Below are 16,333 nucleotides of genomic sequence, written 5' to 3'. Positions count from 1 at the left end.
TCCTTAACCGCTCGGACATGTTGCCTGATTCGAGAATTATTTTCTCGTAGAAAGATGTATTGAGCACGTGAGAATTTCGCAGATCACTCATTAATCGTGTATATAGCTATCCTCCCATCCTTATAGCCGATGAACAGAAATTTGCTCACCAGATTCATCTCGTCCCTCCTGCGGACAATGTTCTTCCCCATACCGTTCGTATGAACCAGCGTTGAGCGGGAAAAGGCCTGATTATGGCTGAAAGCAAGCACAGACGCCCGCTGTTGCAAATCCCCCACATTTTCGGCAATATCAACGGTACTGTTGGTAGCCGCTATGGACGGCACCACTTTATGAAGCTTGAACTGAAATTTCAGGATGGAGTCGTTGTCATAACTGTAAAATCTCGAATAGCCATCCCATGTCACCATTCCGACCATATTTTCCATGGTCTTAACGTCTGCAACGCCCTTGTGCTTGAGCTTAAAAGTTCTGTGCTCGTCTTGGGAGTGGATCACAATTTTGTCGGCTGAGGATGTGCTGATGAGTTTGTCGTTGTAGTGGTCATAATGAAGAGCCAATATGGGATTGGGATAGTGTTGCGAGTCGAAGTCTAGGATATCGACTTCATCGTCCTTAAGTGCAAAAGTGACCACATGGCCGCTTTCAAAACCAACCGCGAATTTTTCGTCGCCGAGCCAGACCAGTTTCATGACAATGCCCAGCCCCCTGCTCGAATTCTCAGGAGGAACCTGAACATTGAGGTCCATATCATTTTTCTCTGCAATTTCCAGAGGGTCAACGGCTTTGCAAAGTCTTTTGAGGGCTTTGTCCTCAGCATCTATGCAATAGATGTCCAGTTTAGCGGAGTCTTGGGTCCCTGGGGCCAGTAGAATGCCGTTTCGGATATCCACGTTCGAAAAATTCATCACATTAATAGGCATCTGAAATGCCACGGGAGGAGTGGGCCATTGAGCAGCGCGTCCGCCTTCTGTGTATATCCGCCGACTCAATACGCTCGCCGGTTTAAATGTATGCGTCGCATCTAGCGAAAACTCGAATATATCCCATATTTTCAGTTCTCCGTCTTTGCCATGCGAAAGTAACTTCCCAAACCATGCGTCATCGAATACCGGTGCGCCTCGATCCCAGGTCAGCCCCAGTTGCTTGATAGTCAAAACGTTTCCATCGTGAGCTTTCCAAACACCAAGCGGCCTTCGTGAAGTTAGGTCCCACCAGTATATCCAGCCCGACTCATCGCTACTCACGAGGGTAGGACTCAGGAGCTGTATTTCATGTTCTTCCGAGCGTGCTGCCAAAGAGGATGGCACGTAAAACACCTGCAATCCGGAAATTGCGTCCTTGTGGCCCCGCAACGTGCAGTTGAGTCTGGTTACTCGTCCGGCGGAGGTCACTTTTAGCATTGTAAAAAAAAGTGCACAGCCAAATCATTTACGATCGTCAATTTACACTATAATAGAATCCCAGGCCGATCCCAATCGCGCAACCGGCCAATGCCGTCAGCGCCAACACACCGCTGGCTACTTTGTACTCTAGCGGCACCCGGCCAAAGGTCTTGTCCAAGTAGCCGACGCAGATGAGCAGCCAGAATGGTGGCACGACAAACGAAGCGAAAACGAAAAATAGGGCCGTACTCCTCGGGCAGCTGTGGCCGGTCCAGGCTCTGCGGTAGGAGAATTTTTCAAGGTCCCCAGACTCGTTCCCTTCCTCTTGCTGGAACATGCCCGAGTCTGGGGCGACGGATTCCGATTTGAGAAGATTTTTCTGCGACTCTCCAGAGCTGAAGTTTCTCTTCGCCTCGTGGTTCTTCAAATACACCTTTTTCGGCGTAACAGGGCCGTATTTTCTGCTCTTGAACAACACAGACTCCTCTCTGGTCAGCAAGTAATGCTGGGTGCCGGGTGTGACTTTTCTGAACTGGTACGAGGAGCTACTCCGAAAAGGAGGATCGCCGACCTGGAGGGGTCGCAGGCTTTCTGGCTGCTGCTGCTGCTCTGCCACGCTACTGGTCTCATCCTCCGCGTCGCCGTCCTCATTGCTTGGATAGTCGTCTGTGTATATCGTGAAATCGTCCTGCGACGAACCGACGAGCTCGATCACCGACCTCAGAGCGAGCAAGCTGCTGCTGTGCGACAGATTGGGAATTTCCTCGGTAAAGTACCCGTGCTCTCGCTGGGACGCGCGTATGCGCTCTTCTTCTCTGCGCCGTCCGATTATCGTGCTGTTTCTGGTGAGGTTCTGTGAGTCGTCGCTCGTCAGCAAACTGGAGAGCTCTCCGGTGAAGTCGATTGTGCTTTCGAGCTCATTGTCCTGCAGAGGCTTGTAGTTCTCCTGCTGCTCGGAGCTGGCTTTTGTAGGGCTCAGAACTTTGAACAAGCCGCGATCTCGCTTCTTGAGAGGGCTCAGATTCAAAAACCGGTTCCGTTTAATGGGTGTTTCTGAGTTCAGCTGGTTGTTGTGGAACAAGTTGCGCAGCCTAGAGCCAGAGGCTGTTGGTGATACAGGCTCGGTCCGGCGAAGGGGGGTCTCGTAAGCGCTATTCGGCTCCATGGTGGAAGTGCCAGTGGAATTTTCAATTTATTTACAACATGCTCCATTTGGGAAATTAACAACACGGACGTTACGTAATAAACAGGGAGCAGAAGCGACGAAGTCTGTTCTGTGTGGAGCTGGACGGGGAGACGAGGCGCAATTGGGTATGCGGCGTCCTTGAAACATATCTTCTCGAGAAACAGGGCTGTTCATTTGCTTGCCCCCATGACTGCCACAAGATGGCCAAATTAATTTATGCAAAATATATTTCGAGATCGCCTTTTTCCATGGACCTGCAGTACTCGTCAGACTCGGAGAGCGATCCTCAGGAACCCCTCAAACCTCCGCCAGAGAGCTTTCTTCTCAAGTACGCGGAAACGCCCGTCTTCAGACGCAAGGGGACGCCCACCAGGAGAACGTCGCACATCTCTCTGCATATACCCTTGTCCGGTGAGCAGCACGCGCTTCTGCATTCGCTGGTCCAAAAGTTCTGGAACGAACTGTGCCGGCAGTGCGTGCTCGACGAGTCGGCCACTTTACAGGAAACCCTGTTTGACGAGCTCACAGAAGCTGCCAGAAGTCTCCATATTTCGCTGTCGTACAATCTGACGTTTGAAAACGACGAGAAACTAAGAGAGTTCATCTCCCTGCTAGAGGAAAAGCTGCCGTTGAAGACTCCGCTCAAGGTTGGGTTTTCGGGCGAAATCAGACTACTCCCCAGCCTAGACCGCTCCAAGCAGTTTGTGGCGCTGATGGTGGACCAGGAAACACGCAATAGCCTGAGAAGCACGGTGGAGCTCATAAACGACCACGTTCCCGGCAACAGAGACGGCGACAATAACATTCCGTACAGCCCGGACCTTCTGCACTGCACGATCGGCGAGGTCCACCAGAAAGACCTGCAATTCAGCGCACACCTCCAGCCCGTCACGCTCGCTGCGGCCAGCATCGTGGCCTCGCAGGGCCGGAGCAAAACACCCTTGCACCAGAAACAGGCAAGGCGAGAAAAAACCAACGCACAAGTTGGATAATTTTCCGTAATTGCTTATCGAAGCGCAGGAGGCAAAGCGTACGTGAGCCCCAATGTCGAATCTATCGCCAAACGACCCGCTATACGAGCGCCCACAGACAGAGGAGACAGCGAAATTGACGCCGCAGGAACAGAAACTGTACAAGTTGTACGGCCGTTTGCCGAAGAAGTCGGAGGTGCTGCAAAGTAAGCTGAAGGACAGGAAGTTCTTCGACAGCGGAGACTACGCCATGTCGAAAGCCACGGGACACAAGGAGCAGGTTGGGTCGATAAACCCGCTAAAACTGCCAAATATCGAGAACGTTGCGAGAATCAACAGGAACTCGATTTCTGGGGTAAGCGCGACGGGGCTTCTGAGTGCCAACCAGCACAAGTCGAATCTGGAGAACGAGCGGAAGGACGTGTCCGAGGAGGCGGTGGAGGATGAATAGCTGAAGAAGAGGTTCTTTAGTGACATAAGCACGAGTTTATGCTATTTAACTGTAAACCTATAATTAGTTGCCTAGCCAATTAGTCTCTTGCTGATTCGGCCAAATATAACTAACGAGATGAACAGGAAAGACCCGTTCCAGAGGAGATCGGCCAGGACGTCTGGATCGCTGAACACGCTCACCAGGTTCTGCTGGAACGTGAAGTAGGTATACGCGGCGATAGCCCCCAGAGAAACGACGAACGAGGACAGCAGGCCGCCGATAGACGAGTCCATCACGATCCACAGCAGCGCGCAGATGCCCAGGAAGACGAGCGACGCCTCGAGCTTCGACTCCCACTCCACCTTTCTCAGTCCGTACGAAAACCCTATCAGTGCAACAGTGAACCTGAGAAGCGCAGCCGTTTCTGGGAAAGACCGTTTCTGGCCGTTCCAAGTGAAGATGAGCTCCGAAAGCGGCCGGACGGAGCCAAACAGTAGGCCCATTAGCGAATTGTTGAGTACTTCCATCTGGACAGGGCTCAAAGGCAGGCTGACGTTGTCTCGCACCATGTAGATCAAACGAAAATCCGCAAGATTGGGGAGAGCCGGGTTTAGTTTGTACAGCTGCTCGATCAGCTTGATGAAAAGATTGCCCAGCACACATAGAACCAAACTCTTGCCAACGATCCCGGTGAGCAGGCCGATGGCCGACCTTTGCGGGCTGGACCGAGGCGGCAGATTAGGAATGTCGTCTGGACTCCGCTTCTGAATGTTCTCCTTGAGGTTCTCGTAAATATCGTTCGAAGCTTCTGCGTCTTGGGCATCTATCAGATTTTCGCCGCCACCGTAGATCGAGTACAGCTGGGGCGTGGTCAGTGTGAGGACAGAGGAGTTTCTCGACATGAGGGGGTCCGACTCTAGGGGCTCTGTCTTGCTCTCCGGCTCGTCGTTTCTTGAGGTCTGGGTCATTACTCAAACTGGCGCAGAAGGATCGAGCAAAACTGTATTTGAAACTGAAGTCTAGGAGTGCGGATGTTGGATGTGAGGAAAATCGATCAAACCATGAATTTTGGCCTCCGGCACTAATTTCTGTCCTGATCGATGTGATAATCGCTGAGGTAATATGAGGATCTGGGGTTGCTTGCGCGGAAAGAATAGTGAATCTGAGCCGGAGCTCGGCAAATCGCCCGCCTTTCGACCCGCCCCCAGAACAGAGCTCGCTCTGCAGCAATATCACGTTGGTTGCGGCTCGCCCACGGCCTGGTGGTCCGCACCGCGCCAAACATGGCACCGGTCGCCGTTCCACATCCGTGCACCGCGACTCTGGAATATTTATAAGGTCACGGTACGCGTCAGGCCCCGGGGAGTTTCCAGCGGGGGAGAGGCCAGGCGGTTAGCGAGCAGGACAAACGTCAAGGCTGCTGGCCCAGCGGGCGTGCCCACTGCCGCGGACGTGTGCACACGTGCAGAGTGTCACGTGCACACCACGCGAAGTCGCCAAACGTGCAACTAATTTTCCGAATGCGGCAGGCGTCGTGTGGCCGGTCCGAAAAAAGCTGCCAGATTGGATCAGACTGAAAACTGTTTTCTAGGTGGACAAGCCCTCCTATTATACTCAACCAAACACAGAGGCAAGGTACACCAGCGCCTTCCGAATTTCACAGCGCGCAGACCCCACAGAAATAAGTTTCATCTTTGTTTTTCTCAGGTCGCTAGCTGAACACACCACCACAGGGGACAAATAATTGTCTGCATACCGCAATGGCAGATTTGTACATTGCGACGTACTCACAGGTAAGTATGGTCCAGCGACCTTTGGCATTTGCTAACCTCGTCAGGTTGACGTTATTGAAAGCACGGTGAATGGCATTCCGCTGATGCGCCGGTGCGAGGACGACTGGGTGAACGCTACCCAGATCCTCAAGATTGCGGGGTTTGGCAAGGCGCAGAGAACGCGGCTTCTGGAGAAAGAGGTGCACCAGTTCAAGCACCAAAAGATCCAGGGCGGCTACGGCCGATTCCAGGGCACCTGGGTGCCGTTGGACTTTGCACGAGAACTGGCCCAGGCACACAAGATTCCTACCGAAAACTCCAAAGTGCTGTACTACGACAGGGAGAAGGATGCGCCGCTGGAAAAGCGCACCAAGACAAAGCCGCTGGCCGTGCAGGGGCCCGGCGGCGAGGCGCGAAAGCGCAAGAGCAAGCTCGACGGCGAAGCGGGGCACAAGCCGAACAAGAAGGCGTCTGCGTTTGCGCAGGCGCACGCGCCGCCGACGTTTGGCAGCGTGCACACGTACCACGCGCCGCAGATGGTGCCGGTGAACACGGCGCAGTACGCCTTTTCGGCGCAGCACCAGTACTCGATGAAAATGCCCGCCTACTACGCGGCGCCGGCGTACGCCGGCGTGTCGCAGCTGCCGCAGCAGCAGGTGGTGATGCAGCAGCCGCAGATGCAGCGGTTCTCGCACAACTACAACAACTTCGGGTCGCTGTCGACGACAGACGGGTCGCAGGACGAGCTGCGGCTGAACAGGACGAGCTCCGACACGTCCACGTCGAGCGGGTTCGAGTCCGAGCTGAAGCACCCCGGCGAGCTCGCCATGGACTCGTTTGCGCACCACCAGTACAACGTGGGCACGCCGCCGGAGCACCACGAGCTCGAGAACGAGGAGTTCGACTACTACACGGAGAAGCTGCTGAGCTTCTTCGGCAACGACGACGAGCCGATCCCGGACTTCATCCTCAACCCGCCGCGCGACTTCGACATCAACAAGGCGATCGACGACGAGGGACACACGCCGCTGCACTGGGCGTCTGCGCTGGCGTCGCACCCGGTGATCCAGGTGCTGATCGAGAAGAACGCGAACCCGCTGATTCTCAACGGCGCGGGCATGAACAGTCTGTCGAAGCTGATCCACTTCACCAACTCGTACGACCTGAAGAACTTTGGCATTATTTTGCAGCTGCTGCGACAGTGTCTGATTGTGCCCGACGCGCAGGGCCGCACGCCCCTGCACTACATCATGGAGCTGACGGCGAACCCGAACAAGGTCAACTGCCTGAGCTACTACTTCGACGAGATCGTGCGGTTCATCGAGTTCCAGCAGAGCGAGGCCGAGCGGGTGTCTGCGGGCAATAAGGCCGACAGGGACCTGCTCAAGATCCTGATCAACCACTGCGACAAGAACGGCGACGCGGCTCTACGGCTCGCGGTCAAGGCCGGCGAGCCGCAGTTCATCGCCAAGCTGATCAGGCTGGGCGCCGACGTGGACCAGGTCGGGCTGCACAACATCCCGCCTGCGGTCGTGCAGGAGCTGCGGCTGGACCGCTACGCGGGCGCGGAGCCGGCCAAGTTCCACACGCCCACGCGGTTTGCCGCCGAGGACGACAACAAGGAGAACGTCTTTGAGGACAACAGCACCATCACCAACAGCAGTGTTGTGGGCAAGGACGACGCCGCGCAGCTGCTCAAGCTCGAGACGCCGCGGTCGCCCGGCTCCTTTGCCGACAGTCTGCGGCTTTTTGAGAGCCGGCTGGCGTCGCTCATGCAGAGCCTACACGAGAGCGTCAAGGACGAGCTGGGCTCGAAGGAGGAGGAGCTGGCGCACAATCTCGAGACGATCCGGCAGATGGAGAGCGAGGTGCAGCAGCTGGGCGCCAGGACAGACCAGCTGATGGAGCAGCTGCTGCGGGACGCGGACGACGACGACCGCCGCGTGCTGGAAAGCGCCGCGTTCGACCCGCACACCGTGCACAGGCTCCTGGACAAGTACGAGCAACAGCTGCACGAGAAACACGAGCAGCTGGTCAACATGTACGAGCGGTCGCAGGCGCTGGAGCTGGCGAAGCTGGTGCACCAGGAGGAGACGCAGATCAGCAGCGCTGCGGAGCAGGGCACGGCGGCAAAACGCGTCGGGCTGGCCGTGCAGCTGACGTCGTTGCAGATCGAGCGGCGCAATCTGATCGGCTCGATTACGGCGTCGCTGAGCGGCGTGCCCGACTCCGACGACGGCAACGCGGCCGCGCTCGAGGAGCGCCGCATGCAGGCCAAGCTCTACCTGTACCGCAAGCTGATTGCCAGCATCTGCAACCTGCCGTTCGAGGAGATCGACCAGGACCTGCTGGCCGGTATCGAGACACGGCTATTGGAGGCAAAGACATAACTACGAACATTAGGCATGATAAACAGGACGTTGAGAATATATCTGTAGATAATGCATCCTTCATTCTTTTTGCAACTCCACACCCCCGACGGCCCAGATTTCGCGCTCGTCCTCGAACTGGTCGGAAAACATGGCTTCTTTGTCGCCGCCGGCCGCCAGGCGTTCTCTCTCGACGCTCGCGAGCCGGAACCCGACACGCTTGGTGTACTCTGTAATTGACCGCAGCTGCAGCGTCTGTCCGCTTGCCGTCTGCAGTGTGGGTGTCGCATTCTTAGCCTGCGCCCATTCGTTGAAATACTCCATCTTCTCGTCCTCCACGAGCTGGAACACGGCCAAAAAGGCCTTTTCCGCCGCCAGCTTGATCGGGATCAGCGGGTCCCGCACAGACAGAAACACGCACGGCGCAATAACGTCCACAAATGGCCGCACACACCGGTCGTACTTGAACCGGCACACCGTGCGCAACACCACGAGCGCGAGCCGTCTGGCGTCTTTCGAATTCGACGGCGGCGAGTTCATGCAGACGCAGAGCTGGCGAACCAGGACGCCAAATGCCGTCTCGTCCTCTTCCGCGAGCTCGTAGTCGTCGGGCAACTGCAGCATCAGCTTGCCGCACGCCAGCACCCCGTTCTCCGACACATCTGCCAGCGGCGACGCACATGCATCGGCGACAAAACGACACACTTCGGCAAACAGCCCGGTAGCGAATATCTGCGTAGGAGCGTCTTTGAGGAACGCATTGACAGCGAGCACGCCAAACCGCGCGGCCTCCTCGTCGCGCAAGTCGATATCCAGCACTTTCGCACGCAACATCCGCACGGCCTCGTCGCCTGACATCGTCGACGAGAGCGCGCCGATCAGCTTCGCGTACGCCACAGCGGTGTCGCCGCCAGCGTGATCGCCCACCATCTCGTGCTCCACGAGCGCCAACACACTCGATTTCGACGCGTCGCTCATCTTGCTGCCCGCGCGCTGCACCACTTCCTGCAAAGCACGCAGCATTGCCGTCTTGACGCCGCGGTTTTCTGCACCAACGGCGTTTTTCGCGCCCGCCACCAACTCTGCCACAAGCGGGTCTACGCGGGGCTGGTACTCGATCAGCGTGCCCAGGGCGCGCGCTGCCCGCGCGCGCAACAGCTCGTTCGAGGTGTCGCCCAGCGACTTCACAAATGTGCGCTGCAGCTGCGGAATGAACGGCCTCAGGAACTGCGGGATCTTGGCAAACAGCTTGTTGAGCGCCAGCAAAATTGCGCTCTTCACCTCGCCGCCGAACCGCTCGCCAATCACTCTGATCAGCGGGCCCACAATCACCGTGACAAATGGCCGCAGCGCGTCTGCCGGCGTGCGGTCCACGACGCCGGCAATGCCTTCGGCAGCCAGCTCGCGCTGCTCCGCAGTGCCGTACATCAGACCGTTCAAAAAGATCGGCAGCACGCAGTTGGGGCCCTTTGGTAGCCCGAAAACGTACAGCTCGCGATCGGGCAGCAGCGACAGCGTGCGGTGCGCGGTGGCCACGAGCCGCTCGAGCGTCTCGCGCGGCTGCCGTTTCACCAGCGCCGTCAGCGCCTCGAAACTGTGCGTGGCGACGTCGCGGTCGGCGTCGTCGAGCGCCAGGATCAGCTGCGTCACGAGGTCGTCGACGTACACGGAGTAGTCGATGGCGACGCTGTCGAAGAACTGCGGCAGCACGCGGTAGATCACGTGCGTCTTGCGCTGGTCCTCGTGGCGCATGAGCGCAAGCACCTGCTGGAACAGCGGGTGGCACCCGTCGTCGGTCGTCACGGACAGCAGCGTCTTCAGCAGCGCGGCAAGCAGCTCGTCTGTGTCGCCTGTGCCGGCGATCACAGCGTCGACGAGCGCCGCCACCACCGTCGACAGCTTCCTGTGCAGCGCCGGACCGGCCACCTGCGCGAGAGCGCCAATTGCGCGCGCCTTGACGGGCGGCGTCAGCAGCGACGGGATCAGGATCGGGAACAGCACGTCCGCCTTGGTGACCATGATCTCCTGCAGCGCCGCCAGCGCGCTTTCGGAGGCCTCTGTGTCCAGCAGCTCCAGCAGCTGCGGGATGATTTCGTCGACGGCGACGTTGCCAACGGCCTCCTGGAGCACGTCGAAGGCCTGTGCGGCGGCCTCGCGCACGCCAGGGTCGGCGTCCACAAGCGTCTCGCGCACGATCTTGAAGAGCGGCGCGCGGTACTCCAGGACGGTCGCCGGCGCGGAGGACTGGATCAGCTCGCGCACGGCGATGCAGATGCCCTGCTTGGCGTCGGCGTCGGACGCAAAGAGCGACGCGTCGAGCGTCGGCAGCAGCTGCGCGAGCGCGTTGCCGCCCACACGCTTGACCATGTCGCCGAGCGTCGTGGCGGCGATGTGGCGCTGGTTCTCGTCTGCCGACGCGAGCCGGCGCACGATCGTCTGTGTGAGCGTCGGCAGGATCTCCTTGACCGTGCGCGGCGTGTTGGCCACAAGCGCCTTCCAGATGTTGACCGCAGCGATCCGCACCGGCCCCGAGTTGTCGGAACGGCACATAAACAGCGCCGCCAGCACGCGGTCGCGTCTCTCGGCACCCAGAACCTCGTTGAACGCCCGGTTCACGGTCACAGACAGCGCACTAAGGTCCTCCGACAGCTCCTGCTTGCCGCTGATGCCGCTGATCTTGAACAGCAGGTCGCCCGTGAGCTCGACGCTCGAGAGCCGGATGCGTGCGTTGGCGTCCGAAAGGCCGCGTTCCAGCTCCGGCAGCAGCAGGTCGACGGCCTTGTTGGCGTAGTTGTTGACTATCAGACGGCCAGCGCGCAGGGCGGTGTCGCGAATGCCTTCGTCGCTGTCAGCCAGGCCGGCCAGGATCGGAGCAATGGTGCGCGAGAGGTACGGCGCAAACTGCGCGCCAAAACACACGGGCAGAAACAGCAGCAGCGGCATGAAGCCGGCACGCACGTGCTGCTTCGGCGACGTGCAGCCAGCCAGAATCGTCGGCAGCAGCTCCTCGAGCTTGCCCAGCCCGATGCCGCACGTGACCTCCGCCAGCGCCTGCGCGGAGCCCATCTTGTCGCCCGTCCGGCTCTCGTCGCGCAGCGTCGCCAGCAGCCGCGGAACCAGGTCCGGGAACCGCTCCTCGCCGAGCTTCTCGACAAGCGAGCCAAGCGCGCGCGCCGCCACCGCGCGCGTCTGCGGCACGGGGTCGACCATCGCGTCCTCGAGCTCGGCAACAAGCTCGGCAAGATACGGCACCAGGTCCTTCGAGTCGACCAGGATCGCCATGTTGCCCACGATCTGGCACGCCTTGCGCTTCGTCGTGGCCGAGCGGTCGCGCATCCCGCGGTGGACCACGTGGATGATGAGCGCGAGCGACGGGCCGTCGATGTAGTGCACGAACTGCGTCCGGATGAGCGCGTCGAGCGCCTCTGTTGTGTGCTGCGTCGGGTCGCCGATCGCCTTCAGCAGCACCGGCACGAGCTCCTGGATCTCCGGGTTGCGGATGACCTCGCCGAACCGCTTGAGCGCCTGGTCGGCCGCCTTGCGCACCTCCTTGTGCGTGTCGTTCAGAACACCGACGATCTGCGGGACGATCGTCGGCAGATTGGCAGCCAGCTGTGTCGGGTCCAGATACGCCATCGAGCCGAGCAGCTCGACAGAGCCCTTCTTGGTGCGCCACGCGGGGTCGTCCAGGTTGCCCGTCACGAGCGGAATCAGCTTCTTGATGCCGTAGCTCGTGGTGTTCTTCATGATCATGCGCGCGGCGTAGTCGGTCGCCTCGCGCACCTCTGGCGACGGGTCGCCCAGGCTGCGCAGCACGATCGGCAGGATCTCGATCACGTACGGCTCGAACAGCGCGCCCAGCGACTGCGACAGCGTCTCGAACGCAAACGACACGCCCTCGCGTTTGTGCGCGTTTTTCTTGTCGTCCGCGGCGTCCACCAGGTTCCGGATAACGTCGTTGTCCGCCAGAGACTTCAGCCCGGCGCCTTTCACCAGCCCGGCAATGCCGTACGCCGCGCCGCGGCGCTGCGCCAGCGACGCCCCGTCAAACAGCTTGCCAAACAGCTCGTCAAAATAGCCAGACAGCTTGGCCCGCGTGGCAGAGACCAGCGGCGCAATGCACTCCGCCACGGCAAACTGCACGTCCTCCGACGGCGTGTCGAGCGCACGCAGCAGCCGCGACACGATCTCGATCACCCGCGGGTCCTTCGCGTCCAGGTGCCGCGCCAGGTGGCCGTACAGAATAATAATGCTCTGCTTGATGCGGTCCTGCGTGGCCGTGCCTTCGTCTTTCGCCGCGAGCCCGGCCTCGAAAACCGGGATCAGCGGCTCCAGCAGCGCGGCGCCGTGCGCGTCGATGATCCGCATCCCGGCGTCCTGCATCTCCTGCCTCACAGCAGCGTTCTTGTCGCCCAGAGCCCGCTCGTCGATCAGAAAACGGAACACCTGCTCCACCTCGCGCGTGTCGGTGAACTGCGGCGCCAGATACTTCAGCGCCAGCGCCACGCCGCTGCGCTCCTCCCACGCATCCTTCGTCTCCGCGGCCGACTTTATCGGCAGGCCAAACTCGTCCAGCTGCGGCGCAGGCGGCTTCTCTTTGGCGCGGTACAGCTCCAAGAGAGTAGAGAGAGTCTGGGAGAATAAGTCGTCGTCGCCGTCTGCCGCAGCGTCCGCGACGGCCTGCGCCAGCGCCCTGGCCACGCTGAGCCGGATGCCCGCGTCCGGGTTGCCCAAAAACGGCACCAGCTGCGCAGCAGACTGCCTGTCCACCCTGAACCCGCTCTCGTCCCAGATCGTCCTTGCAACGGCGCTGTTCGCCGCCTCGTTGTCGAACACGGCGATCCACAGCTCCGGAATAAACCCAAATCCAGACAGGTCGAACTCCTCGTCCAGGGCCTCCAGCACACACGTCCGCACAAACGCCACGGGCGAGATCACGTGACCCACAATCACGCGCAGGTCCTCCTCGGAGAGGCTGACCGACATGTTCTGCGCGAGCGCGTAGAAGCAGTCCCTGGCCGCCTTCGCCTTCGACGGCACGGTCATGAGCGAGAACAGGTCGCTCAGGATCGCCCGGTCCTGGATCGCGTCTGCGTGGCACGACACCAGCTCCAGCGCCAGCGCCAGCTGCTCTTCCTCCGGGTCCTCGTCCTGGAACTCGGTGTTGACGATGATTTTGCTGCGCTTGTTCTCCAGGAGGTGTCTTTTTCCGTTGTCGATCACTTTAGACAGCAGCGGCAGGACGTACACGAGAGTTAGCGCGTCGAACGGCGTCTTGTCGGCTGCCATTTTCAGACTGAACAGTTGCGACGAAATCAGCTCTGTGAGCGGCGGCGACGCGTAGCGCGGCGGCACCGCAATGCCCATCAGCCGCAGCGTGCTTGCGCCGATCCACTCGAGCGTCGACGTGCCGGTCAGCCCGCCAGACGGCAGCGCAGCCGGCAGCCCGAGGAAGCACGTGACCGCCAGCTCTCCGACAAGCCGCATGGCGTCCGGCGAGTGCAGCACGCCCACGACGCCGGCGACGGCGGTCGGGAACCACGTTTCGCGGCCGTTGTCGACGGTGGCCGCGTCTGCCGCGAGCGCGCAGACGATACGCAGCGCCCGACACAGCCGGCGGTACGGTCTGTCGATTGCTGCTCTGATCTCTCTCTCGCGCTGTATCTGCGCGTTGACGGCCTCCTGCTCGTCTCTGGTGAGTTTTCTAGCGGAAGCGCTCTTCTTGGCCGCCACCTGCTGCCTCACCGACGCCTCCCACTGTAGCGTCTCGTAGTCCTTCGAGTTCTTGCTCACCTGGGCCTTTTTCTGGCCCTTCTCCAGGACGTCCACGACGGGCACGCCGTCCTGGCCGTGCCAGATGGCCAGCTTCGTGTCGTCGATGTCCGGAACGCGCGAGACGTCCAAGTCGGCTTCCAGCAGCCGGCTCAGCTGCGGCACCACGCTGCTGCTGTCGACGAACGCGATGGCAGCAAGGGCGCGCACTACGGCGTCGTACATGCCGCTGGCACGGAAATCGGCCGAGCCGCTGTCGAGCTGCTCCGTCAACGTGCTCACAACGCCAACGCTCTGAGAGATTAAGGTCCCGGGGTCGATTTTTGCGTGCAAGCACACGCCCGGCCAGCCCAGTCTCACGTTCTCCAGCTCGGCGTGGTACATCGCCGGTAGCAGGGCGAGCAGGTGCGCCTCCAGGATTTCTCTGCTGCCGTCGCTGGTGATCTTCATGATGACGGGAGATAACTTTCTGAGGTCCAGCTTTCGGTCCGCCAGGCCGGACCGGTCTTTGGAGAGCAGGTCGCGGATTGCCGCGATGACAGAGCCGGCAACAAACTCCTGGTTCGCGCGGCAGCTGTTGGACAGCAGCTCCAGCGCCAGCCGTCTCACAGGTCCAGCTATAGCCGTGGAGGTCAGGACGTACAGCCACGCGTAGCCAAAGTCGACTAGCGGCTCGAAAACCTGGTCGGCCAACGCATCCAGGGCTCGCACGAACCATTCTTGCTCCTCCTCGGTTGCCAGTTTGCCGTACACTTTGAAGTTGGCGACAATTGCCGGTTTTTCAGTATCGCGGAGCGTCTTGGACAGTAGATCAAGTTTTCCCAGATGGTGGAGGACTACCACCGCGGCATAGCCGCCGGCAATGAGTCTGTTGGTGACGCTCGGCAGCGGCGCAGATATGCACTCCTCGAGCAAAGACTCGAGCGACGGGATCACCGCGTCGGTGACCAAAACCGGGTTTTTCTGCACCTGGCTTCCAAGAGCAAGAGTCCACGCTTTCCTCTGCTTTTTGTCCACAAGGCCCGCCTCAAGGGCGTCCAGAACCTTTTCAGAGTCGGTGCAAGCAAACAGGGCGTCCAGAAACAGCTTGAGCACCTGCTCGTTCGACTCTTTTTTGATCAACGGGAGCAGCACGCCTTCGATTTTCGCACTGGTATTCTCTGTCCGCGGAACAGTCCGCAGAATGGAAGCACACAGCAGCTTCTGGTCCACAGCGCTGGTCGTAGAGCTATTTAGCAGCTTGCACACCTCGTCAAGCAGGCTGTCCACCCCCGCCGACTTGCTTTCTGCAAATATTATCTTGAAACACTCGCATCCGCCCTGTCTCACGAGCGCATTGGACGATTTGAGCGAAGACACAAGCTGCGCCAGGAACTTGCTCTTGGCAACGCTTTCCGCCAAGTCGACGCTGGCAGCGTTGAAGATCCGCGGACAAACAGTGTAAAACGTCTGCTCCGAGTTCCGCAGAGCAGCCTTTTCCAGGCCAGGAAGCACGTGTTCCTCGAACTCGCGCGGCGTCAACAGGCCTACAAACCTGCCAAACGAGTCCAAAGCGTAGCCATCAAGCGAAACCTTGGTGGCAAGGATATCTTTGCAAAAGTGTACGGTTATCTGGTTCTTTATGGAGTCGTCGATGCGTGTGTCTATGGCTGCCAATTGGCCGAAAAATGCTAAGATGCCGTTTGCAGAAAGTCCCTGCTTGCCTATGCCCGCAACGAAGCTCTCTATTTGCGAGCGATCTAGAGTTCGGACGATCTCGGCCAGAGCCTTGAGAGCTTCCCTAACGAGCCTGCCAGACCGCTGTTTCTTGTGGTGTTCCGCAGTGGCTATGCCGTCGACGAGCCTGATCGCGTTGGGGAGCAGACAGTCTGTTAAAACGGCGCTCGCCGGTTTCTGGGCCGAGAAAAAGACACACCAGTCCAGCAGCACCACCAGGTCAGCTACGGCCAGAGGCTTGCCCGATAGTTGTCCAACGAATTTTCCAAACAGAGCAAAAATCAGGGTTCCGTCCTGCTCGAGCAATCTTGCAAAGACGCCCTGTACCTGCTTCGCAAACAGCTTGTCGTTGGGGAAGGTATTGTACAGTCTGAGCAGAGAAATGAATGTCTTGCTCAATTGAGCCTCGTCGAGACGGCTGTCCAAAACGGCGTCTATATGCCGGACCGCCGCACGACGGGCACTCAGTGACGATAGTCTCAGCTGCAGCAGCTGGGAATCCAAATCACCTGCTTGCATGTCGAGGGATCTAGAAATTTTAGTGAAAATTTGAAAAATCAGAAGTAGTGCAGAGAACTACAAGGTGGAAGATTATATAAGCGAGAGAGACAGAGGCGTTGCGTCTGGATGGCGTACGAGCTGTGGGAGCACGGCCGCCAGGGAAGGACAGAGCAGTCTCCGACTGCGCCCGGAGACCAGCGAGACAGCCAGTCTTGCCCTCGCGGCATT

General features: G+C 59.3%; 7 protein-coding genes across 7 annotated transcripts; 3 read left to right on the top strand and 4 right to left on the bottom strand.

Moving 5' to 3' along the window:
- Positions 1-83: 83 nt before the first annotated feature.
- Positions 84-1,403, bottom strand: KL911_000038 (uncharacterized protein; the record flags this gene model as incomplete). Its single annotated transcript, XM_043199019.1, has 1 exon — positions 84-1,403. The coding sequence occupies one exon, from the start codon at positions 1,401-1,403 to the stop codon at positions 84-86; it is 1,320 nt and encodes a 439-aa protein (XP_043056731.1).
- Positions 1,404-1,440: 37 nt separating this feature from the next.
- KL911_000037 (uncharacterized protein) lies at positions 1,441-2,550 on the bottom strand (the record flags this gene model as incomplete). Its single annotated transcript, XM_043198908.1, has 1 exon — positions 1,441-2,550. The coding sequence occupies one exon, from the start codon at positions 2,548-2,550 to the stop codon at positions 1,441-1,443; it is 1,110 nt and encodes a 369-aa protein (XP_043056730.1).
- A 221-nt stretch (positions 2,551-2,771) lies between these two features.
- Positions 2,772-3,563, top strand: KL911_000036 (uncharacterized protein; the record flags this gene model as incomplete). The annotated part of the gene is made up of 1 exon (XM_043198797.1): positions 2,772-3,563. One exon carries the CDS (start codon positions 2,772-2,774, stop codon positions 3,561-3,563), a length of 792 nt encoding a protein of 263 aa, XP_043056729.1.
- A 52-nt stretch (positions 3,564-3,615) lies between these two features.
- KL911_000035 (uncharacterized protein) lies at positions 3,616-4,472 on the top strand (the record flags this gene model as incomplete). Its single annotated transcript, XM_043198686.1, has 2 exons — positions 3,616-3,978; positions 4,179-4,472. The coding sequence occupies 2 exons, from the start codon at positions 3,616-3,618 to the stop codon at positions 4,470-4,472; spliced, it is 657 nt and encodes a 218-aa protein (XP_043056728.1).
- A 241-nt stretch (positions 4,473-4,713) lies between these two features.
- On the bottom strand, positions 4,714-5,752 carry KL911_000034 (uncharacterized protein; the record flags this gene model as incomplete). Its single annotated transcript, XM_043198575.1, has 2 exons — positions 4,714-5,295; positions 5,732-5,752. The coding sequence occupies 2 exons, from the start codon at positions 5,750-5,752 to the stop codon at positions 4,714-4,716; spliced, it is 603 nt and encodes a 200-aa protein (XP_043056727.1).
- Positions 5,753-5,851: 99 nt separating this feature from the next.
- On the top strand, positions 5,852-8,137 carry KL911_000033 (uncharacterized protein; the record flags this gene model as incomplete). Its single annotated transcript, XM_043198464.1, has 1 exon — positions 5,852-8,137. The coding sequence occupies one exon, from the start codon at positions 5,852-5,854 to the stop codon at positions 8,135-8,137; it is 2,286 nt and encodes a 761-aa protein (XP_043056726.1).
- Positions 8,138-8,197: 60 nt separating this feature from the next.
- On the bottom strand, positions 8,198-16,123 carry KL911_000032 (uncharacterized protein; the record flags this gene model as incomplete). Its single annotated transcript, XM_043198353.1, has 1 exon — positions 8,198-16,123. The coding sequence occupies one exon, from the start codon at positions 16,121-16,123 to the stop codon at positions 8,198-8,200; it is 7,926 nt and encodes a 2,641-aa protein (XP_043056725.1).
- Positions 16,124-16,333: the final 210 nt, after the last annotated feature.

This window comes from Ogataea haglerorum (assembly GCF_019207285.1).
Source record: "Ogataea haglerorum isolate 81-453-3 chromosome Unknown 81-453-3_NODE_1_length_915391_cov_96.871712, whole genome shotgun sequence".
NCBI classification, from domain to species: Eukaryota; Fungi; Ascomycota; class Pichiomycetes; order Pichiales; family Pichiaceae; genus Ogataea; species Ogataea haglerorum.
Note: the sequence above shows the minus strand (reverse complement) of the source record. Positions and strands in the feature narration are given on the sequence as shown.